The sequence below is a fragment of the Sapajus apella genome, unplaced genomic scaffold, assembly GCF_009761245.1.
Source record: "Sapajus apella isolate SASKATOON/1434 unplaced genomic scaffold, GSC_monkey_1.0 scaffold3, whole genome shotgun sequence".
Classification (NCBI taxonomy): Eukaryota; Metazoa; Chordata; class Mammalia; order Primates; family Cebidae; genus Sapajus; species Sapajus apella.
Genome location: NW_022436943.1, coordinates 61,538,326 through 61,563,485, shown reverse-complemented (window position 1 = coordinate 61,563,485; position 25,160 = coordinate 61,538,326). Strand labels below are relative to the sequence as shown.

General features: G+C 48.6%; 1 protein-coding gene across 2 annotated transcripts in view; it reads left to right on the top strand.

Annotated features, from left to right (window-relative positions):
• The window catches only part of COL22A1 (collagen type XXII alpha 1 chain), a 317,529-nt gene that overhangs the window by 169,139 nt on the left and 123,230 nt on the right, over positions 1–25,160 (top strand). For both annotated transcript variants that reach the window (XM_032254428.1, XM_032254418.1), the window contains exons 23-27: positions 6,303–6,356; positions 17,709–17,762; positions 18,428–18,481; positions 21,355–21,408; positions 22,616–22,669. In XM_032254428.1, the coding sequence (XP_032110319.1) occupies positions 6,303–6,356; positions 17,709–17,762; positions 18,428–18,481; positions 21,355–21,408; positions 22,616–22,669 (270 nt within the window). The remainder of the gene's footprint in view (positions 1–6,302; positions 6,357–17,708; positions 17,763–18,427; positions 18,482–21,354; positions 21,409–22,615; positions 22,670–25,160) is intronic.

Below are 25,160 nucleotides of genomic sequence, written 5' to 3'. Positions count from 1 at the left end.
ACCATCACCACCATCACCATCACCACCATCACCATCACCACCACCATCATCACCATCACTACAACCACCATCACCATCACCACCACCATCACCATCACCACCATCACCATCACCACCACCATCACCATCACCATCACCACCATCACCATCACCATCACCATCACCACCACCACCATCATCATAACCATCACTACCACCACCATCATCATAACCATCACTACCACCATCACCATCACTACCACTATCACCATCAACTCCACCACCACCATCACCATCACCACCACCACCAATACCATCACCATCACCACCATCACCATCACCACCACCACCACCACCACCATCACCACCACCACCATCACCATCTCTACCTTCATCACCAGCACCATCACCATCACCTGCACCATCACCATCACTACCACCATCACCATCACTACCACTATCACCATCAACTCCACCACCACCATCACCATCACAGCACCACCAATACCATCACCATCACTACCACTACCACCACCACCATCACCATCACTACCTTCATCACCAGCACCATCACCACCACCATCACCTGCACCATCACCATCACTACCACCACCATTAACACCATTACCATTAATGCCACCACAAGACCCCATTACCGCCACCACCATCATTATTATCAAAATCACCAACTGCTGGTACTGTCATCACCATAACCACTATTACTAAGTACTTTGTGGGCATCATCTCATTTAAACTCTGTGGCACTACTAGGAGTTGAGATTTTGAAACCAGATTTATTTGACACACAGTCTATCACTCAGTAGAAGAACACAAAGGAACCAGAATACAACTCTTCTGGTTGTATATGATAAGATAGTCGTTATCATCTTCCATCTCTTTCTCATCACTGTCTGTTACAGTTGAGTGATGCTTTACTGTGTTTTATAAATAACTTCCTCAAATATGAAATTATCTCTTCTATTATCTTTTGAGATAATTATCATGATTATAATCTTCCATGTGGGAAAACAAAGGCTCAGCAAGCTAAACGGCTTTTCCTTCCAATCTACCTTAGATTTAGACTTCTTTTCTTTACATTATCATAGAGGAAAGGGGTTGGGGAAAGAAAAAAAAAAACAGATAGTTTCTTTGGTTCTACTTACTTAGAGCTTTGTACCCCACCCCTGGCAATTCTAACTTGTTAGCTCTTGGGTGGACCCAGGGAATTCATGTCTCAAGTATTTATTTCTCATCTTTTGGGCTGTTATTTATCATTATTGCTGAAGCTTCCTGGAAGAGGTGGCACTGAACTGGGATGTGATTTTGATGGGCTGAGACAAGAAGGGAGGATTACAGACAGAGGGAGCAGCATGGCAACGTCTCAGGCATCAGAAGTCCTAAGGGGGTATTTGGGGTTGAGCTCAGCAGTCCTTTTGGACCCTTGCTTGGGAAATGATGGTGTGAACTCTGAACACTAGATTGAAAAGGCAGGTTAGGACCCCAGGGCTTGGAATCTCCAAATCAAACAGCTCAGATATATCTTTGGGATAAAGAAGCTCCTCTAACTAACTACATTAGAGAAGAGAAGTGACTTGGACAGAGCTTCTTTCACCCTTTGGGAAGGATAACCTGCCTGCACAGGTTGGCCCAGGAGGGCCTGAAGGAAGAGATTGGGCCTGGGAACAGGGGGGGCTCCTGTGGCTATGGCTGCAGAAAGGAAGGCCGGCTTTGAGAGGCACTGGAACGGCCCATGACGCTGCAGGTGTGGAAGGTACAGACGCCAAAGAGATGTTACACTGAGGCTTCTCTGGGTGACGCCCATTTGTGGATGACCCATGAAAGATCTGCCTCTGACACTTTTCTTTCTCTGGCCTCTTGCCTTTTTGCTTATTTTCTCCTCCTTGCCGAAAACCTTATGCTTCTGATGTTTGCGTCCGTAGATGTGTGTTTCTTTGCATTTCTCTTTCTTTTTTTTTTTTTTTTTTTGAGACGGAGTTTCACTCATGTTACCCAGGCTGGAGTGCAATGGCGCGATCTCGGCTCACCGCAACCTCCGCCTCCTGGGTTCAGGCAATTCTCCTACCTCAGCCTCCTGAGTAGCTGGGATTACAGGCATGCACCACCATGCCCAGCTAATTTTTTGTATTTTTTTAGTAGAGACGGGGTTTCACCATGTTGACCAGCATGGTCTCGATCTCTTGACCTCGTGATCCACCCGCCTCGGCCTCCCAAAGTGCTGGGATTACAGGCTTGAGCCAACGCGCCCAGCTACATTTCTCTTTCATGCACCACATGCCTCCTACTTGCCCATATGCCTGCTCTTCCAGATCAATTGATTCAACTTTCCTGGCATAGGAGCAGCTCCTGAGTCCATGCCTTTTACAAATGCTGATGTCAACTTAGGTGTTCACCTTCCTGAGCATGAGTAAGGTTGTTACATAAGATCCTGGGGTCAGCTGAGGAGGCAGAGAGCTGCTGAGACCTTGCTGCATCCCCAAATGGTGATCGCGTCACCCCAGAGAGGAAAGCAAAGCTTCACACCACGACCACATTGGCATCTTAATGAGCCATTCTGCCCAGTCATGGCCCAGATCTCTGCATCCCTTCCCTCACATCCTTTCCTACCCACCATTAGTAGGAAATGAATCTCTCCTTTCAGTCTTTCCTTTCAGCATAGTTACATTGCTGGCTTGGGTTCTAAATTCTGAGGATGAGTCACCAGGTCCTCCCACTGACCTCGAGGGAAAATGGTTTATTCATCTTGTAAATAACCAGTGACTTTCTATAGAATCACCTGGAAGCAGTTGGAGTGGGTGTCTAGATAGAAAATGGAAGGTGTCTGGTTTCCTTTCCCTGAGGAAGGGGAGCTGGCAACTCTTAGCTGTCTTGTGATCAGCTTTCTGATGTCTGCATTAATCAGAGTGGGATCAGATGGATGGAGAAACCCAGAGCCCCCAAGGCTTTGCTATCTTCTGAAGGGATCTGTGACCACATTTTGAATTCTACCTGGCAAGTATCAAGAAACCCACTCTGACCTAAACTTCATCACATCCTCCAGGCTGATGCATTCCACAGCTCACAGGTACGGATCCAGGGGTGTCAGAATCAGGCTTACTTACTCTTTCTGCTAGTCAGTACATCTCCAAGTTGTATCTTCCCTTCCTCCCTGATACCACTTTTCTCTAACTTTTCACTGCGATCCCTAGTATCACTGACATGGCTTGGGACTGCATAGTTCTCAAAGGGACAATTATTCAGCACACAAATGTCTATTGAGTGTCTGTCATGTGACAGGCACTGTCCTGAGTCAACAGTATATAGCATCAAACAAAAACAGAGCCTGACTCTGCATTCAGAAGGCTTGTGTCCCACTAAGGGTAGACAGGCAATAAATAAGCACGAACACCAGTGGTCCATCTGGTGAGGATCCATACTAAGGAAATTACGGCAGGGTGAGAGGACACAGTGGGACAGAGGAGGTGCTAGTCTGATTAGGCTGGCCAAAGAAGACATTCAGTTCAAAGAGCATTTGAGCAGAAACCAAAGTGAATTGAAGAACTGATCTATGTGGATACCTGGGGAACAACCCAGGCGGGAGGAAGAGCCAGTGGAGAGGCCTTCAGCTTGGAATGCATTTGGCAGGTTTAAGCTGGAGATGGGATGCCAGTGTGGCTGCAGGTGGGGAAAAGGTACACGGAAATGAGAAGAGGGTTGGAGGAAATGAGGCCATGGAGGGCAGGTTGGAGGTCGTTAAAGTTCTGCTCTAAGTGAGCAGAGAAGCGTTGCAGTGCTTTGAGCAGAGGAGATGTGACATGATTTATGTTTTAATGATATCATCCTGGCTCTGCTTTGAGGGGAAAAGTGCAATGGCCAAGTGTGAAGGGAGGCACAGTTTAGGAGGCTGCTGTGGTCATCCTCGGGGGAGACAATGGTGGGCTGGTCCAAGGGGATGTTTTGGGTTATGCTGGGCAGGGAGAGGAAGCAGCTCCATCAGCCTTCATCCATCCTACCTGCTGCTCCGGGACTGGCACACATTGGACCAGACTGTGTGGTCAGTTGAAACCCCTGACCCCCTGGGTGGCTGTGCTTGGTCCAGGCCACCCAAACCCTTCATGACTCCTTGCTGTTGCATCCTGCAGCCTCCCATCCTGGGCGACACACAGTCTTTGCCAATGTCTGGCTTTCAGCTGCCTCTGCACACTTTCCTATTCTGTTCCCTGCAGCTGATTTTTGTCCCATTGGGAAGCTCCTTTTTCTCCTTCCAACATGACATCAGCACCGCCTCCCTGGGACATCTTCTTAAGCCCTTTAGGCAGAACCAGGAGCTCTTGATGCTTCTGCATGCCCAGCACAGGTTGTGTGGTCATTACACAGTCTTCCGTCTGTCTTCTCAGCAAACTACGAGCCCCTATGGGCAGAGGCCATGCCTTAGTCCTGCCGGTGTGCCCAGAGCTCAGCATTCAGGGGGACGGAGTGAGTGGACAACAAAGCAGGAGAGAGTAGAGCTTTATCTTCCACTTTAAGCCACAGTGGGCTCAGTCTAATGTGTGAGACCCCTGAGATTTCAGGACTTGAAGCTCCTTAAAGAGCACTTGCCTCCGAGCACCACCAGACTTCCCTCGTGTGCAACTCTGATACCTTTGTTCCCTTAACAAAGTGGCAGCAGCCTCCTGGAGGATTATGTTCCTAAGATGGGCCTTGGTTTGATGGTGGCGTTGTGAAGCAGAGGGGGGAGAGTACAGCAGCTCTGCGTAGCCCATTGCTCCTGCAGAAGGGCTGTTTTGGGAGGTTGCGGGTAGAGGTATCACAAAGCCTGTTTCTTAAGCTCAACACATACTAGTTGTTCATTAAATGTGGGAGGAAGGGAAAAAGGAGAGAAGGAAGAAAGGAAGAGAGGAAGGAGAGGAAAGAAGGGATGGAGAGAGGGAAGGAATGAGAAAGATGGGGATCGGTGGGGAAATAGTGGGATGGAGGGGGCATGGTCTAAGGTAAGAAAAAGGCCTTATGCATGTCCCTGAGTTGGGGGACCTGGGACAGTGGAGATAAGCAAGAATCAGCAAGGGGCAGAGAGAAGAGGGCCAGAGTTGCTGAATGAGAGGGGAGGATGACATCAAGTTTTACGTCTCATAGATACCCTTAGAGTTGTTTTGTAGAAAGCATCCCTTTTAATCATCTTTGGAGCCCTGAGATGCCCGCATCACTGGCACAGGCGTCAGGGCCACATGGAACTGGGTGTGGTCTGAGCTCTGCCCCTTACTAGCAGTGCAAAAATGGAGACATGAGCTCTGAGCCTTGGTTTGCACACCCATCAATGGGATGAGAACATGGGCGTTCTAGGATCTTCTCGCAGAACAAATTAAGAAAGAACCATGTGGAAAGAACTAGAAAGTGAGTTTAGCACAAAATAGGCACTCAAAATGTAGATCTTACTCAACGTCCTGTTTTACCTTCAATTTCTGATGGCAATGCTTTTATTTAATCAAGAAAACCTCCAGGACAAAGCCCAAAAGGGCTGTATTCTGTCCTTCAGATAACCTCTGCTACGCAATGTATGCCATTACCACATTGTATAAATTAAACTAACCAACACGCACCTTACCCCTGTTTAAGGAGATGGCCTTAGGCCACCCCTCAATGTCACCCTACTGGATACTGAGCACGCATGCACTGAAGTGTGGATTCGCACAGCAGAAGAGGACACATGCCCTGAGTAACTTACCTGGCCACGAGGAGGGATTGTTTCAGTGCATCATGAAGCATTCGCACAGGGAAAATCATGCATCTGTGTAAAGGATCCCAGCAACTCTCCCTGTGATGTGGGATCCTGCTTAGATAAATGAAATGGAAACAAGCCAAGTTTAACAGATTAAATGGCATGCTGAAATCTGTGAAGGAAAGGGGACGGGGGAGTGTGTGTGTTTGTGTGTGTGCATGTGGAGGGCTTACCAATGCACAAAATATCTCTGGGAGAATTAACCAACATCTGGTAAGATGAGCCAAGGAAAGGAACTGAGTGGCTGAGACTGGGATTAAAAGGAGACTTTTCTCAGGTATTCCCTTCTGTGCCTTTTGAATACGGGGCCATGTATTACCAAACACATTTAAGTTACAGAGCTGGTATCCAAAGCCTTGCTCCTGACCCCAAAGCGTGAGTCGTTCTTCTGATCCCACATTGCTCCTCTGTGGGGGATTTCCAACGGACAATTGTTAATCCGGGAGGTTGAGAGTAATAAAGATCCAAATGTCCACCGAGACTCATTATTAAATCAGCTCTGGGTGAGGATTGCCTGCTTGTTAATTTTAGCTTCTTCTTTTACACTCAGGGAAAGAAAGGTGACGTGGGACCACCTGGAATCCCTGGATTGCTGGGGCCGCAGGTAACTACCTTTTACATGCTCTTCCATAGCAACAGTGTTTTTCTCTGATTAAATAAATGACCAGGCAGTAGCTCCCAGGCGGATAGCCAGAATCCTGCTGGTCACCTCATCAAAGTATTAAAAAGAACGGCCAGTGAGTCACATGTCCTCCTTCCCTCCTCCTCTGCCATCCTGTATGGGAGCTGAATGATCATTGTTTGCAATCCTGGAGGAATTTCCATCTGGAGGCGACAGATGGGGATGAAAAGAGTGACGAGCAGTCCTAGGAGAAAGGGAAGTTCTGGGAGGTGAGGGGGAACTGCAGGACGAGGTGGTGGGGAAATCAGCCATGAGGAGTCTTGTCTCCCCTTGGTAGACAAGGCACTGCCAGCCAGACTGGGGCAAGAGGAAGGGGGCCCTCCCCTGGGGCACAGCTCTTCAGGGACCTGGTGCACCACTGGGCAGGAATCGGGCAGCATGTGGCACCACTAGAGTGCAGGGCATGGAGCAACAGAGATAGGAGGATGAACCCAGTGAGAGTTGTAAGGGAATCAGCCACAGAGGCCAGAAAACCAAAAGGGTGGCCACTGGGTCGGGGTCTCAGTCTGTCTTCCAAAACACTGGGACATTGGCCAAGACCTTCCCCGCCCAGGCCTGTTTCCCCATCTGTAAAATGATGGGGTTACGTCCCCAGTCACAGAGGTCCTCCAGATCATTCATGATGAAGCAGGACCAGCAAGCAGAAGGCACAGAAGGAATAGCAGAGACCCAGGCTCAGCGCTCGCCACTTTCGGGTTTTGAGGGATCTTGGATAAGTGACCCAGCCTTCTGAACTTCAGTTTATCATTTGTTAAAAATACTAGTACAAATAAAAAAGGAGGACAGACCTGGAGGTTGAGGAGAAGAGCAGGGCCTGTGACAGGTAATAATGAGGTCCCGAGGCATAGCAAACAGGGCGTAGACAGACATGGCTGTCCCTGTTCTCTTGGCCTCTTTGGCACCAAGCAGGTGGGCACGAGTCACTGCTGGGCTCTTCTGTTTGGTCCTTCTGGAGCTGCAGTGAAGCAGCTGGCTTCAGCACCACCTGGGACTGGACAGCCCCACCTCCACAGCAGACTCCCCAGGGTGGCGGTCACACTGTCCTTCCCACATTGGCAGGGAGGCACTCATCCGGAAAACACTGCTCACTGCACTTCAGAAGCCAGTTTTTCCTGCTGGCTGACATGAAAGCATTCTAGTGAAAGATGGCACCTTGGATGCAATCTGAGACTTCATTTCTGCACCCTTCCTTCAGGTCGAGAGGCAGCAGGAAATAAGAATATATGATCCATCATAATTCACAGTTTTCTAAATATTTCTCATTCACTGTGGCATTTTGCTGTTAATAATGAAAAATAGAGTGGGTTTTGCCTTTGTTTTATTATCTTGCTTCATAGCAAGCCAAGCTTGTATATTTTAAAAGTCATCATCAATGCAGCTCTATCAAATTATTTTAAGCTATAATTTTTCTCCCCTACAACTCTTTGTTTGTTATCTGGGAAAAGAGCTTTCGTTCTTTCATTTTTAACTTTGAAGTCATTTTCTTTCAGTAAATCCTTACTGAATGCCAGACACTGAGCTGTATGCTATAGATATAAATATTGCCAGGCTTTTCATGGCAGGGATTTGCACCCTGTAATTGTGCACCCTGATGTGTTCAGGAATCTCAATGGTTCAGAACCAGGCAACATAGTGTTTGCAGTATGTACCTCCTGGTGGTCTGGTTGGGGCCACTGCCTGATGGAATCAAAGCTGTGTTCAGGTCAGCCACTCGTATGCTAAGAGGCCGGGTTTCTTTCTTTCTTTCTTTAATTTTATTTTACTTTAAGTTCTGAGATACATGTGCAGAATGTGCAGGTTTGTTACATAGGTATACATGTGCCATGGTGGTTCACTGCACCTATCTATCCATCATCTAGGTTTGATGCCCCACATGCATTAGGGATTTGTCCTAGTGCTCTTCCACCCCTTGCCCCCACCCCCTGACAAGCCCTGGTGTGTCTTGTTCCCCTCCCTGTGTCCATGTGTTTTCATTGTTCAACTCCCACTTATGAATGAAAACATGAGATGTTTGGTTATCTGTTCCTGTGTTAGTTTGCTGAGAACGATGGCTTCCAACTTCATCTGTGTCCCTGCAAAGGACATGAACTCAACCTTTTTTATGGCTGCATAGTATTCCATTGTGTGTATGTGCCATATTTTCTTCAGCCAGTCTATCATTGATGGGCATTTAGGTTGGTTCCAAGTCTTTGCTATTGTAAATAGTGCTGCAATACACGTATGTGTGCATGTGTTGTTATAGTAGAATGATTGCTGGGTCAAATGGTATTTCCGGTTCTAGACCCTTGAGGAAGTGCCACACTGTCTTCCACAATGGTTGAAGTAATTTACACTCCCACCAACAGTGTAAAAGCATTCCAGTTTCTCCACAGCAGGAGTTTGGGTTTCTATGCATCTCAGCCATTTCCTCTGAGTCACTCTTTCTGACATATCCATGTGTCTACCTGGCCTCGGTCTGGCCTCTGTTTTCTCCTGCCTACCATTTATTTGCTTGTTCATTCATGGATTTATTCATTCAACGGGTTTTTATTAAGTACACACTGGGTACCAAATTCAGCTCCTGGGATGTCAAATCTAAGTAGCTGCAGTCTACACCATGAGGATTCACACATTAATGGGCCAGAAAGAGACATGGATAGAGAAGGTGTTTTCATCTGAATCTATTTATTTAGGTAGGGTGAGGCCAACAGATCAGGAGCTGGCCATCATTGGAGGTGGTTTGCTCCTCACAGTTTCCGTGGACGGGAGCGTCTGTTTCCTGCAAGGGCTGCCAGGGTTGCACCAGAGGCAGTTCAAAGACAGAGAGAGTGAAAGGCAGACGTGGGCAGGAGCCTCTATTGTGGTTTTCAAGGGAAGGCAAGGGAGAGGCAGGGTCAGTTGCTGAGCAGGCTTAGCATTGGACAGTTTTGAATAATTTCCACAAGCTTCAAGCTGTAGGGGTGGTTTCTCACGATCTAGTACCTGGCCCAGGGGTGATTTAGGGCAGAGAGGTAGTGTCCTGTCCCAGACTACAGGAGCCTGATTGAAGGAGGTGGTGCGGATGTGGACTAGGGATTGGCCAGTGTGCATATCGGGGTCCTACGCTCAAGCAAGTCCTTTGCAATCTCTAGGAATTAGCTACCCCTAGGAGGCGAAGGCCCTCCCTGCATCCACGAGGCCTCAGGATGTCAAAGCAGCATCAAACAAAAACACAGGATTAACCTGGAAGGAGAATCCACCGAGCTGAGCTTTGGAGAGGAAGTCAAGGCTCTGTGGAGGCCCAGAGCAGGATCTTGACACTGACCTGGAAAACCAAGGCTGATCCCATGTGGCCTATCCCTGAAAGAGCAGTGGGGAGAAGTTAAGGAAATCTGTATGTTGAGTTTCTGCTGTTGCCAGGCATTCTCTTTAGCTTTCACAGATAATCGTGTCTATTCCTTATAACTGCCTGTGAGCAAAATACGCTTACTCTCATTTAAAATCCAGAGAAACCAAGCTCAGAGAGTTTAATTAGCTTTGCGTTATGGGAAGAGCCACACTGCCATCTCAGAGCGTGCGAAGCCCCGGGGTGGCTGGAATCCTATAAGATGCTTTTCATGCCTTTCTTTCAAAATGAAATATTCCACCTGCTGGAAAATTCTATAATAAATCTATACAACCAGGATGTCCTATGTGGCGACTCCTGTATCCTGGCAGCCTTTTAGGAAAATTGGAAATCTTTGTCTGGCCTGGTCAAGTGTTTATGCATAGGCAGTGCTGCTTGGTGCTGTGCTCAGGATGAAGTCCCTTGAATTGGTAGAAACGCAGGCAGGGGAGGGCTTGGCTTGAGAGAAGGCTGGGTGGGCTGTGGCCCTGGGCCTCTGTGCAGGAATCCCTTGAGGTGAGAAGTCATAAGGGCTAGTGCTGCAGGGATCCACCATCTCGGAGGAGGACTCACAAATTCTGAGCAGCTTCCCCCCAAAATGAACATATCCAAGTCACGAAGGAATTTGATTGCCATGCTAATTTATGCAAGTAATTTTCATGCATCTTCAAATTCCATCTAACTTTATAAATCCAATTGGAACTAGGTGGTTATTAGGAATAATTATTCTTTATTAATGATAATTAGGTTAATTAGTTGTTCATGCATCATCATTGTAAGTACTAATCATATTAAATAGTTGTTTAGTCACTGTAGTATTACAGGGATCAAATGTTGTTTTATTTATAATTGGACTGATTGGCTAATTAATAAGTGGTTCATTACTTAGTTGTTTTCATTACTAATAATGAAAAGCCATATATTTTGTTGTTAACATTTATGTCTATTGACTAATTTGTTACTCATTAATAATTAGATAAATTGGTTGTTTAGATATTTTGTTAATGATTAAAGGAGAAGAAAGAGAAGTCACATTTGTGAATTCCTCCAATGTTTTGAGCTAGTTCACATTTCTTTAATCCACACATACTGATTGGAGGAAGGGGCCCCCAACCATTTTATGGCAGCTTAAGATGAAGGCTCTGAGAAGCGAAATCCACTGTCCAAGTCTATGGATGTAGTGTGAGGCCACCTGGGATTTGACCCAAGCCATCCTCAACCAAAGTCCTAGATTTCCTTACACCTCAGTTTCTACCTGTTTGCTCCCAGGCCCGCAGGGGAAGAGTGACTTGCCTGCAGCACTCACAAGTATTCCTGACAGTGCCACTTCTTGTGATTTATTCTCAACCTTCCTGTAGTCTCATTCTTCATTGAAAGATGGGAAACTCTAATATCCTCATCTATAAAAGGACAATAATGTGTAGAATCTTTGGCTTTCTAGAAGTTTCTTTTTCCTTTTTCTTTTCTTTCTTTTTTTTTTTTTTTTTGTGGGAGGAAGTGGAGAGGAAAGGGGACTTTCTAGTCCTAGAAAACCCAAATGCCATTCAAGTATATGCAGAAAAAAATAGAAAACCAGTTCAATGTTGCTTTCCTATGATTTTGCAATTAATTAGTCTTCTGGTTTCATTGGGAAGTTTACCAATGAGGTAACTCCAGTGGCTATTCTGTTTGAGGTATTGTTCAACTTAATTTCCAAGAGAAAAAAAAGAACATGAAATGAGGATACTGATTAATCAGAAGGCCAAGGAAGGTTGGCCCAAACTTAACAGAAGCTATTGAACCTCATGATAAGGTCCCCCAAGGCCATGGAAGATGCTGAAGCGCCATTACGTCAACCAAGAAAGCTGAGATGATGTTAAGCCTGTGTTACAGAGTGTTCTCTTATCTGGAAAACGCAAGAGCTTTCTGAAATTCCTCAGCCAACAGCAACACGGGTAGACCAGCACTCTGTTTACATTCACAGTTACCCTCCCCAGAAATCTGTCTCTCTCTCTCTCTCCTTCTCTCTGGCCCTGCAGAACTTTTAACTAAACACATCAAATAGATCAAAATTGAATCCATCATCCCCCACACAAAAACCACACACCTGCCACTCCCCTGAGAACCCAAACCACACACTGTCACTCCCCTACAGAATCATCCCACTGAAAGGCCTCCTTTGAGTGTTTCAGGTTGAATCCCAGTCCCAATCCAGCTGGTCCCTACCTGCCCACTGAGCTGTGGCTTAGACCTGCCCCTGGTCTGCCTGCATCCCTGCCCCCATTACCTTCCTCCAGTGCCGGCCCTGGCTGCGTTCTGCCTGCTTTCATAGTTGACTGTCTCATGGTCTCTCATCTTGCAAGATTTCATCTTACCATTGGCTGCTAGGGACACTAGAAATGTGTCTTTCTAAGTGTAAATCTTTTTGTGTCACTCTTTTAGGCCACCTCGATTATTTCTGTGCTCCCTCAAAGACAAAGCCTTGTCTTTCCTGCCCCAGGGGTGCCTCTCTTCCTCTCCCGCGCCCCCAGCCATGGCTCAGCTGCTCCATCGTCCTGTGGCTTCCTTTTCCACTTACTCCAGTCCCCTCTGCACATCAAGCTCACCCCACGTTTCGAGATGCTCCTGATTTCTCCGCATGCCTGCCTCTGAGCTCCGTGGCCTTCGAGCACTTCTTTTGAATCTGTTTTCATTCTGTTCAACAGGTATCATGAATTCTGCTACATGCCGGAAGCCATAGTTTTTATACAAAACAATTCTGCAAAGAAAGTATTTTTGTACCTACCGTACATTTTTAGAAACCAAATCCCTTGCCTAAGTAACACAGCTGCTCAAAATATAACCCTGCCTTTGAATCTCAAGCCCTCTGATGCCTTTCCCGGGAGACCAGAGGCCTGTGTTTTATTTGTCTTACTAGTCTGTAATTTTCTGGTGTGGAGGACTGAGTTGTCTTAAGACCCCAGAGAGAACACAGTGGTACCTCGTTGGCTGTGGGGAGGAGCCCTGCCTGCCTCCATGCTGGGTCTCCAGGGATAACTTCTCCCAGGGGCTCCGGGATAGTGCAGGTCCCTGGCTTTAAGGCCCAAAGCTATGCCTGCCCACTGCCCCTCTCCTTTAAAGCCACCACCCACATCTTGTCACATATTGACACTCAACTCTCCCATCCGAGGTGTGAATCTTCCCAGGCCCTGAGTGCAGGGATTTGCGCATGGGCAGGTGCCTTGCAGTAATATGGACAAAGTCCTTGTAGGATGCCAGGGGAATAGTCCGTGCTTTAGGAAGTTAAGTTTCCTCCCTTCCCTTTGGGGGAGTGGTAAAGTAGAAATAGCTATCCCAGTGTGTGATGCTCCCCTCCCTGTGTCCATGTGTTCTCATTGGGACAGCGGGAGATGGGGAGTTGGGGAGAGACAGCATGGGGAGAAATGCCAGATATAGGTGATGGAGAGGAAGGCAGCAAATCACACTGCCATGTGTGTACCTATGTAACAATCTTGCATGTTCTTCACATGTACCCCAAAGCCTAAAATGCAATTTATAAAAAATTGAATAAAAAAAAAAGAAATAGCTATCCCAGCTGTGGTCTGAAAGGCCCTTGAGTCCATGGTCCTGCCCACCCTGCCTCCTCCACCAGCCCTCCCCACGGCTGGCTTGAAGCTGTGTCATATACAAAGTGGACCTTTCTGGTAATCAGGACAAGGCTGACTGTAACCCCCAGGGTGAGGCAGCTACTCTGTTTAGAGTTTCTGCCACCACTGTGTGGCTGTCTGTGGCCATTGGAAGGCAGAGCATGGCCAAGAGGGCAGGGCCCAGGGGCAGCCTGGCTGCAGCTGCGTCCCAAGGGCTGTTTCCTCTTGTGACTGCACCCAGCGTCTCCCACCTGGACTTGTGCGCAAGTCCCCTGTAAACTGGAAAAGGGGCTGAAAGCAGATCACCTCACCCTTTTTGTGATCCCTCTTGGAATAGGTTTCCAGACTCTGACAGTTGCTGCTTCCAGCTGCTTCCAGATTCTCTCTCTGTAAGTGGCTACCGCAGTGGCTATGTTTAATGACTGGGTAGGATTTCGCTCTCATTCCTAAGCGTACAGCATCAAAAAGCAGACAGTTATTCAGTCTCTACTGTGTGCATAGCATGAAACCAGGTGCTGTGGTCTTACCAAGGAGATAGGCTTTAAGATCTTCAAACCCACATTTCAAGCCCTAAGTTCTAGTCCCCCTTAGCATGCAAAGAGTCTTTTAGGAGATCACATTGTGTTAAAGGGAGGAAAGGGGCTGTAACAGGTGGGTGAGACCCATGCCCCCGAGTGGGGACTGTGCAGACAGTTTGCAAGCCTGGGGTGCTGCGCTTGGGAGGAGGGAAGGGATCAGAGTGCTGTATCCACATATGAGCCTTATCTAATATCACTTCATCTTCCTCCTCTGTAAAGTGATATGAAAAAGCCCAACCTCCCATGACCAGTGGGAGGGCTAGAATGAGCCAGTGTATGAAGCACAGGTGAAGCAAACGCTGAATGGAGGTGGCTGAGCCCCTTGTCCTGCCTGTCTGGTTTCTTCTCCCTCCTGGGCTGTTTCTTCCTGGGCTGTTCTGCTCATAGGCTCATCAGTAGTGCTGGGGTGGTGATGGTAGAGTATGGAGGTGGCATAGACCAGTCATACCCAAACCTGGCAGCTCATCAGAATTATTTGGTGTCTCAAAAGTCACCTTTGGAGTCTGTCCCCGACCTGCTGTCTCTGAATCTAAACAACGTTTTTGTGTACTTGCATGTGTGGCAGGTTCTCCAGGTGTGTCTGCAGCAGCCAGAGTTGATGGCTGTGTGATTTCAAGAGGGTCCTCACCCTCTCTCGGCCTCAGTTCTCTTCATTGTCATACAAGGAGGTTTAATTTCCACTAGGCGACTACTAAAGAGCCATCACCTCTAACATGCTGTAAGACTCCAAAACTAGCAGCAGGGCAAGGGTGTTTGCAAGGGGCAGAGGAGGAAAGCAAGCAGGGCCAGAGCAAAGGGCTGGTCAGGGGCCGCCTTCCCGGGCTCACCGTTTTGAAAAAGCACAGAGCACTCCAGAGACCATCGACATCCTTGGAAATTTAAGGAGGGAAGAGAACGGAATTGCTCATTCAAACTGCTAACAAAGAGACTCCTGTGTGGTTGGGAAGGGCCCTCTGATATACTCTATGGGCTTGGGGTGCTGTGTGGCCCTCAAAGACCATGTTGAGGTAAAAACAGATCACCTGTCACCCCTGTAACCCCAGCACTTTGGGGGTGCTGACGCAGAGGATTGCTTGAGCCCAGGAGTTCTGTGCAATAGAGCAAGACCCTGTCTCTACAAAATATAAAATTAGACAAGCATGGTAGCAGGTGCCTGTAGTCCCAGCTATTCAAGAGGCTGAGGCAGGAGGATCACTTGAGCCCAGGAATTAGAGGCTGCAGTGAGCCATGATGACACCACTGCACTCCAGCCTGGGCAACAGAGCAAGACCCTATCTCAAAAAAAAGATTACCTGGCATGTGCCTTTGGAGTGTGTGGGAGCTCTGAGTGTCACTGCAGGCTGGAGCAGCCTGTGGAGGTAGTAAGGCTAGCCGAAAATAGAGCGGGGCCCGGAGGCTTCTTTAAGGCTTTCCAGCAGCCCCTGTCCATTAGGGAGCACCCAGACTGGAACCTGTCCAGGGCACCCTGCAGCCCTGCCTGCCCCTCCGTTGCTCCAGCTGTGAACCAATGACTTCGATGAGGGAAGATGCTACCCCCCAAGACTTGACAGCACTGAGCGAGCTGCTGAGAAAAGTAGGTCCAGGTGTCCCCAGGTCCTGTTCAGTAAATGGTCCCGTCTACGCCTGCTTTTTGACTCACGGGTGCCCCCAGAGGGAGAAAGGGGAACAGTTCACCGATGTGGCCACCGCTGCCATTTTTTGGTGTTTCTCGCCCTCTAGTGGCCATGCCGTGTTGTTCTTTCTGAACGCAAACCTAGTCTCTTGGAGACTTGCCCAAGCATTTACTGAGCGCCTGCTGGATGCCACACCCTGGGATAATCACTGTGTGAGGTGCAGAGGGAACAAGAGGGGCCTGTCCTCGAGGGTCTGTGGGTCAGATCAGCACAGTTAAGTTGGTCTTGAGCGTGGAGCAGGGAGAGATTAATTCCCCTGGGGAATTTGGAGACCGTCTCAGAAAGGTGGAGAGGGCTCAGCAGGGAGGTGTGGGAGGTGGAGAGGGAGTATCCGGAGGGAAACCTGAGCTAGAAAAGTCATCTGTACCTCCCAGAAGTTGTGTGGAGCAGTGATCGGTGGTGCTGGAGCTGAGGGAGGAGGGCGTGGGGAACTCACCCTCTTATCAGAGCCACTGATTTTCTAAGGTGGCTCAGCTGTGGGGTCGCTGGCTGTTGTAAAATGAGGGCGTCCCTGTGTGAGGCTGTCAGGAACCTGCATATACGCAGAACCACATCCACACTCCCTCCCGGGACCTGGGTTGTATGATTCCAGCTTGCCCCTGCTTATAACACAATGTCCACCCTTCCTCCCTCCGGTCTCCCCAGACCGCAGGCTGCTTTCCTGGGCACGCGTGTGACCACACCCATCTTCTCGTGCTCCTTCAGTTACTTCCAAGACCTTCACGGCAATGTTGCTCCTCCTCACCCTGACAGCCCATCACCTCTGAGGTCCTGGCTCAGCCTCCGTCTGCCCTGCGCAGGCCCACACTGTCCTCATGTGGCACTGTTGGCTGTCATTCAAAATGCAATACCTTGAACAGCAGCGGGCTGTTATGAACGCAGCCCACCTCCTTTGTTGGCCTGACCTGCTGTTAATTTCCCTGGCTTTCTTCGGGACTCAGGCACCTTCTCTGCCCGCTTGCCATCCTCCCTCCCAGGTACAACGACCACCTGGTGTCCCACCACCCCTGGACCTGGATCTGTGCTCATAAGTTTAGTTGATTAGTCTTTTCATTTGTTTTTTGGTGTTTTTTTTTTTTTTTTTTGAGACAGGGTGTTTCTCTGCACCCAGGCCAGAGTGCAATGCTCACTGCAGCCCCAAACTTCCAGCCTCAAACAGTCCTCCTGCCTCGGCCTCCTGAGTAGCTGGGACTACAGGCGAGAACCCCTATGCTCAATTAATTTTTATTTTTTATTTCTGGAGAGATAGGGTCTTGCCATTTTACCCAGACTAGTCTCAAACTCCTGGCCTCTATCAATCCTCCTGCCTCAGCCTTCCAAAGTGCTGGGATTACAGTTGTGAGCCATCATGCCTGGCTCTTTTCTACCATAATTATTTGACTACATGTTTTCCCCTCCCCCACCCTCCCCCTCAACCAAGACAGGAGCCTGGAAACGGGTCTTAATGTTTCTGTTTGCTAACAGTACCCGCTTCTGTTCCTGGCCCTTGAAGATGCCCACAAGTTTAAGTGTAGGCCACGAATGATTTAAATAACATATGAATCTACATCTGGCAAGTGGCTGTGAGGACTGATCCCTGTAGAATCACGAGAGGACCTTCGCAAGTACAGATGGGAGACCCACTCACCCCAAACCTGCAGAACCAGAAGGTCTGGGTGTGAGGTCTCCTCACTCACCCCTGGCGATTCTGACCCTGGTGCCAGCTCTGCTCCATGACTCATGATTAGGAAGCATTCTTCTGGAAGGCCTTTGTGTATGTGTGTGTCTGCACATGTGCACACACATGTCTATTTATATTAAATGCTCAAACATTTATGTATATAGCAGAATAGATAATATTACAGACAATGGAACAGCCATCACCCACATACGAAATGTTAGCATTTTGCAAAGTTTTGTTCAAGTCTTTTCTTTTTGTTTTTGCCTATTTTTGTTTGAAAAATCAGGCATTACAAATAAAGTAAAATCCCACCTCATCCTCCTGTCCCCTTCCCTTTGCCTCTGTCAAATGCCCAGTGTCCTTAGGAGGCTGGTCTGGGCCCATCTGTAACCCACTCGATGCTCTTTCTCCACAGGGCCCTCCAGGACCACCTGGTGTCCCAGGCCCTCCGGGACCAGGAGGTTCTCCGGTAAGACTGGCTTTGATTTTCTATAAGCACACTTAGTTGGTGGCTTCCTCACCTGTGGGAACTGGGGACATTTTGTGAATGGCCTCTTGTCTTTTATCTGCCCAAGTCCAGTACAAAAACATACACAGGAGGACCCCGACACATAGGCCCCCAGGCTCTGGACTCTCAGATCTTCAGAAGCCTTGGGTTAGAGCACCACTGGAGCTCATGTGGCACTTTGGCGGCTGCCTCCAGAGCCTGGCATGTTAGCCACTAATTGCCCATTCGGGTGTCTTTTCGTAGTTGGCGATTTGGCTTTGAGGCAAAACAGGACCCAGGCAAGCATTTGCCAGTGTTTCCCCTCCCATCTTTCGGGGGCTGCTGAAAAAGTATCCTGAAAGTGGACATGGGGGAGGGGGAGAATCCAACCACCCACTGCGTGGGGCAGACCCCACCATCAGCAGAGGGTGGCAGTGGATAGGAAGAGGTCTAGACTGCAGACCACATAAGACTTGGACATGTTAACTGCAGACGTACTCCATATTTCACAGCGGATGACCAAGGACAACGGTGGCTCCGGGGTTCCCACCTTAGACCTGGAGGCCTGGGCCCGCACCAGGAAAGAGGTTGAGTCATTGATGTGATCTCCAAACAGGGCTAACGGTGTCCCTGTGGTCCCCTTTCAGGGTCTGCCTGGAGAGATCGGCTTCCCGGGAAAGACTGGGCCCCCTGGGCCTGCGGTGAGTGTCTGGGAACCTCTTCCTGCCCCCCTCTTCCCTCTCCCTATTGCTCTGGGGGCAGTACTGAGCCCTTGCAGCTGGCCAGGACCACTTTCCTAGAGCTGAGGACTCGTTGGCCAGCAAGGCCTGCAGCTCCGGCACTCAGCCTGGATCTTCCTTCTGTGGCGGCTCCCCCATGCTAGTGCCCCATCTGCTGGGAACGCTCCCTATGTGCTCTGGCCAGGGTGTGGATTCGGGCCACTCTCCCCAGGCCACTGCCTTTTCTCTTTTCACCAAAAGACACATTCAAGAGTCTTTTGCTGCTGAAGGCATGACCACTTGTCCTTGAGAAATACCCAGAGGAGATCAGAAGCAATGGGTGGGGAGTTTTGGGGCAGCCCTTCCCATATGATCCTGATCATGTTTTCTCCCTTGCAAACTGAGAGACCCTGGGGCTCTCAGGGGGCAGATGGAGCTTAGAAAACATTAATGTTGCCAGCTGCCGTGGCTCACGCCTTTAATCCCAGTACTTTGGGAGGCCGAGACAGGCAAATCCCCTGAGGTCGGAAGTTTGAGACCAGACTGACCAACATGGAGAAACCCCATCTCTACTAAAAATACAAAAATTAGCTAGGCGTGGTGGCATGTGCCTGTAATGGCAGCTACTTGGGAGGCTGAGGCAGGAGAATTGCTTGAACCCGGGGGGCAGAGGTTGCTGTGAGCCAAGATTGCACCATTGCATTCCAGCCTGGGCAACAAGAGTGAAACACTGAGAAAAGAAAAGAAAAGAGAAGAGAGGGAAGGAAAGAAAGAGAGAGAGAGAAAGAAAGAAAACATGAATGTCTCCCTAGATAGACAGGAGGGTCACAGTAGTTAAAGTTGGCTTGCAGCTCTTCATGACAGGATGATGGATAGCATGGGCTGAGACCTGGGTAGATCTCATGATCTGCCCACAGGGAGGCCTCTGGTCCACCTTAAAGGGATTTTCTTACAGCTCGTTCTCCATCAGTGAGCCCTGACGGGGAAGGCCCCAGCTAGGAGGATCCTGATGCTGGAGGAGGGGTGAGGCGGAGGTCAAGTGGATTGGGTCACACATAGGCCAGTTCTCCCCACTTCTCCACAGAGCACAGACCCATGGGTGAGTGTGGACCCAGGAGCCCAGGGGACCTATGCTCGCTGCAGCACCAGCACCCCCAGCTCTGTTGCGTTCCAGTGAAGAATGCCAAAGGGCATTGGAAGTGAATTCAGTGCCGCGCTGGGCACTCAGGTGAACCGATCACCTGTGGAAGGAACACTGTGTGAACAGCACCATCACCGTCAAACATTTCTAAACACACAGTCAACTGCAACACCACCAATAAACATTTTACATGAGTGACAGGATCCTCAGAAAGCTCAAACACATGAGCAATCTCATCCGATCTGAAGGGCTCATCAGAAAGCACGCAGATCAGTGTAAACATTCAGAGAAGGGGAGGTGGCAGAAGAGGAAGAAAGGCAGTGTGAGCGTTTTTAGTCTGCCAAGATGTGACTGTAGCCACAGAAGGTTTGAAGCACAGCTTCTGGCCTTGGCATTTGCTCCCGGTCAAGATCCTGCTTTCATTGACACAGGCAGCCTTAAGGCCTCCAAAAGCCTCCCTCCTGCCTTCCGAAAGCCTTGTCTTCCAGGACACCTGCTCTGTGCACATGGGAGCATCTTTTCACTAGTCACCAGTCCAAGCTGGGGGCATAGGGAGAGCTGAGTCAAACTGGGTGGCAGCAGGTTCTGTGGGTGGAAGAATCACCAGGGTTATAAAAAAACATTCACTTGTGAATAGCTATGAAAGCAATAGCCCAGGAGCTATTCCACCGGGGAAATGTTTTCCCTAATGTCCGTCATGGGAAAGGGTGTGTGTGCCTGACACATCATTTTTTTTTTTTCCCTTTAACTTTTAAGTTCCGTGGTACATGTGCCAGATGTGTAGCTTGTTACATAGGTAAACCTGTGCCACGTGGTTTTCTGCATAAATCAACCCATCACCTAGGTATTAAGCCCAGCACGCATTAGCTATTCTTCTTGATGTGCCCCTTACCCCACACAATGCCTCCCCAAAACCGACAGGCCCCAGGATGTGTTGTCGGCCCCCCTGCCCCATGTGGCCTGACTCATCATTTAAGGCACAGAGGAAAAGGAGGAGATACAGTGTCTCTGGTGTAGTGGAGGGAGCCCTGAGGCAGAGCCAGTTAAACCGTGGGGGTCCCTGTCACCAGCCCTGTGAGCTTGAGTGAGTCACTCAGCCTGCAGAGCCTTCATCTCCTCACTGCAACCAGCTGCAGTAACACCTGCACTGCCACAGCCTGAGGATGGTGGTAGAGAAGACACCTGACGTCCGAAAATATAACATGGAGCTCCTAAGTGCTGGCATTCGAAATAACAGGCCGTAATGCCAAGCCATGCCGATAGGTTGCAGTTGTGCTTTTTTGAGGGACAAGAGGAAGAGATGATAGCAGGGGGAAGGAAGCAACAAGATGGAAAAGAGATTCTGGAGAGGAGAGAGTAGGAGCAGTGCGGATACCGTGGTCCCCAGGGCCTCTTGGAAGCTGAGGGCAGAGGTGGAACCATCAGAGCGAGATGTGGCAGACATCCTCCCGCACCGCACCCTCCACGCATGGCCAGCGTACTGGAAATCAGACATTGCCCAGAGGGTGATATTTGCTTCAGTAGTAACAGAGGGAAACGTGGTCAGACAGAGACCACAGTCGCCCTGGAGACAGGGCCCCGCTGATCAGAGAGTAGAGGGCTGAGCCTCCTGGATCCTGGCTGTAAAAACAGCTCCTGGTTTGAAACAACTTAACGTAAGCCTTTCCTAAACATGCCTTTCCTTGTTATTCTGTGTTTTCCCCACTTGCCTCAGGGACCTCCTGGAAAGGATGGGCTAAATGGACCACCAGGCCTTCCAGGAACCAAGGTTGGTTACTGACGGGGTTGGCAGCAGTTTGGGAACCCAAAACACAGGAAACAAAAGAGATTCTTGATTGTTGGTGAATTCTAAGACAAGTTGGTTGCCTGGGTTTTAAATCAGGACTCAGCTGAAATGTTTGGATTTGTGAGGTCACATGGGGGGGTAGCTCCTTATTCCTTCTCAGATAACTGTGGAAGGATTTGGAAGCCCTGGGCTTTAAAATTTAGCCAGGCACAGTGTCTCACAGATGTAATCCCAGCATTTCGGGAGGCCTAGGCAGGAATTAGCCTGGTATGGGAGTGGGCACCTGTGTTCCCATTCACTTGGGAGGCCAAGGTGGGAGGATTGCTTGAGCCCAGGAATTCAAGGCTGCAGTGAGCTATGATTGTGCCATTGCACTATAGCCTAGGCAACTGAGTGAGATGGTGTCTCAAATAAATAAATAAATAAATAAATAAAACAAATCGATCTGTTAGAACTATGTTTCATTTATTATTTATTTATTTATTTTCAAGGAGGAATACTTCCAAATACTCTTACTAACATAAGAGATTTCAATTTTAACAATGTTCTGGTGGGGCTTGCTATGGTAGAATGATTAAGGTAAGCGTCAAGGTTAAATAGCATACAAATGGAGAGCAAATACAGGTTTAAATGCTTTAAATGAATTATTAGACAACCATCCAAGTATTTTAACAAATGAACTTTATTCTTTTCTGGTGAGCATACATAGACTCAGGTATGCTCAGGGAAATTTTGTTGTCCTTTTCAATAAGCAGACTTAGAAGCTCAGCTTCTTTATGGCCAAATCCTCACTAAGTATGGATTTAATTTAATTTTCTAGGCATTTAATGTAAATGTTGTGCATTTTTTTTTCTTTCCGGTCTTTTGAGACAAAGGATCATGACTAAGATTTTTTTTTATTCTCAGAAACACGTATGCAACATCTTCCTTTTTCTAGATCTCTCAATAAGAGTGCCAAATCTCCTCAATTATATTTTATAAATCAAAATTACAGCTATTGAATATAGAATCTAGGAGGCTGTATGAGCTACTAGGTTTGATGACCGTGGTTAGGTAATTGCAGAGTTGAAGGCGTTTAAAACCACCTGAATGCAGGTAGTTCTCTTCTTTACCAACCTGTGCCTAGTATTTGTGTGTTTAATCTAAGCATGGCCCATCCCCTGTTAACTTTGCTGTGAATTCTTCACAGGGAGAACCAGGAGAAAGAGGGGAAGATGGTCTTCCTGGAAAACCAGGCCTTCGGGTATGGACTTTGACCCTTTTTCTGTTATGCTTGCTATTCTAAGTGGCCTATTTGAGGTTTGCTATTCTAAGTGGTCTATTTGAGGCCGTGTGTAAGTCTCGACTTATCGTAGCATCTGTATCAGCTGGGACCTTGTGGGAGACAAATCAGATCATTGAAAAGTGGAATGGTTAAGGGCCCCAACCAGGATGGCAACACGAGGCTGGCAACAACAGAACGAACACCACCTCTAGGACAGAAGGTGCCCAAGGAGGGAGTGGTTCCTGGGAACCCAGATCTGCAGCAGGAGGAGAGAGCTCCCACCCCCGTGAGAGCCGTGGCCTTGGGAAGAAGAACATCACCACTGTCTGGTTTATCCTGGCAGGGAGGGAACAAGAGGAACAAATATACTGATAGCCCATGCCCTCCCCGCATCGATCCCCAACCCCATCTCTCTCAGCTGCCTTCTACCTCCACTGCAATGCTTCCTAACGCCTTGACCCTACAGAAAGTCACAAGGCAAGGCAAGCTGGCAGATGCAATCTGTACGGTTCAGCCTTCTCGGACCAGCTTCTCATGGGTAGCGAAGTGTGAAAAACGGGCGTAAGAGGAAAAGGGAGGCTCCTCAGCATGTGACTTGGACAGGGCAGCCTCTGTGAGCGGAGAGCCCCACTGCACCCGCTGCGAGCGGAGAGCCCCCCTGCGCCCTCTACGAGCGGAGAGCCCCCTGTGCCCTTTGTGAGCGGAGAGCCCCCCTGCGCCCTCTGCGAGTGGAGAGCCCCCTGTGCCCTCTGTGAGTGGAGAGCCCCCCTGCACCCTCTGTGAGTGGAGAGCCCCCTGTGCCCTCTGCCAGTGGAGAGCCCCCTGTGCCCTTTGTGAGTGGAGAGCCCCCATGTGCCCTGTGTTGATGGTCACGCTTTGCCCAGGCTCCCTCCAGGAGTGACTGCTGCCCTGTGAGACTTTTCTGATGGGCTGCAGGATCATATTTTACCTCATGGTCCCTGGTTCAACGTCTCAAATTTGGCCTGGGCTCAGAATGCTGTGCACACGGAAGAGAGGGCTGGACCATGATGTGTGGTGTGAGTGTGCATGTGTGTGTTTGTGTGTGTGCACTATGAAAACCTGCAGATTTGAGGAGACAGTGGCCGGACAGGAGATTGTGGGGGTTCTGCTCCTCCCGCCCTCCACTTGCTATTCTAAGTGATCTCTATTTTAAGTGAGGTCTCCCGCTTTACTAAAGTGTGAACTATTGAAGTGCAGTGACCAGGTCCTAGCCATCTGCACCTCCCACTCCCCGCCCACAGGCAGACCCTGCTTAGATACGGAGTGCAGGCTTGCTGGATGGAGAATGCGTGAACAACTTTAGCCCAGCCAGAGCACAGGAGTGGCCTGGACCCCACATAGCGGGGGACACTGACCCTGCGGGAGGGCACACCTCAGGGCATCCCTTTGTTGGCAGGTGAAGGTGCTGGTGGGCACATCCCGGGCCCTTATGTTCCCTATCGTTTCACTCTTTCTTAAAGTGGCCATTTTTAAAAAACCAAATTAAAATCAAGCAGAAAAAAATACAGATTAAATTGCACCCAAGGTGTCTCAAGCAAGACACCTTGAGCCAAGTGGCTCTCTTACCAAGAGCCACTGTGAGCCTCCCACTTCCCGGATTCCAGATCCTAAGAACTCAGTCCTCACACCCCCCATGAATGTACCAGTGTGTACCCATGAGTCCTCCCATGGCCGCCAACAGGCACGACAGCCCTTCATATTTTTAGATTCTATATTAGCACTTAAATATATGTCTATACTGATTCCCATGTCATTGAAATGTGATGACATGTAATTCGCTGGGTTTTTCTTTGTTTTCTTCTTTCATGCATGTCCTGAGGTGGTTGTGTGTGTAGGGAGTGAATCACATGGTCTTAAAGGCATTCGGGCTACCTTTCAGTGTTTGGGCTGAAATTCTATCGTTTTCCAGAAAGACTTGAAAGCGTTTGTCTAGGTTTGCTGTTCTTGACTTCACAGATTTCATGGAGTCAACCATACCTTACGGTTGTGTTTTTTCAAATTTGTGAATTGGCAAATCCTTTTGGGTTTGTGCTGTATGAACTTCACCTTTCTGTTCAGTAATGAAACCATCCATTTCCATCGAGTTTCTTATGCAGGGTTCTGCAGATGAAGGGGATTGATTATGACAATTATTGGGCTGAAATTAGAGGGACTCTCTGGGATTGCTCCAGCTTTTCAATCTATGTGTTTTATATTTCTGATAATCACTAATGGTCGAAAGATTCAAACAGAGAAACCTGCTGCTATATCGCATGTGTCAATTTTATTCAATTTCTAAGGCTTCGTGCTCAAAACATTTCTCTGATAAGTTTAAACCTGAATTCCTGCGGTCATGGCGCTTTTCCAACATACTCATAGTCCTAGAGGAGATCTACTGGAGGTCTTGTTACTTTATTTTGACAAAGTGTCAACTGAAGAGAAAAGTTCTTTTCCACGCTGATGCTAAGTC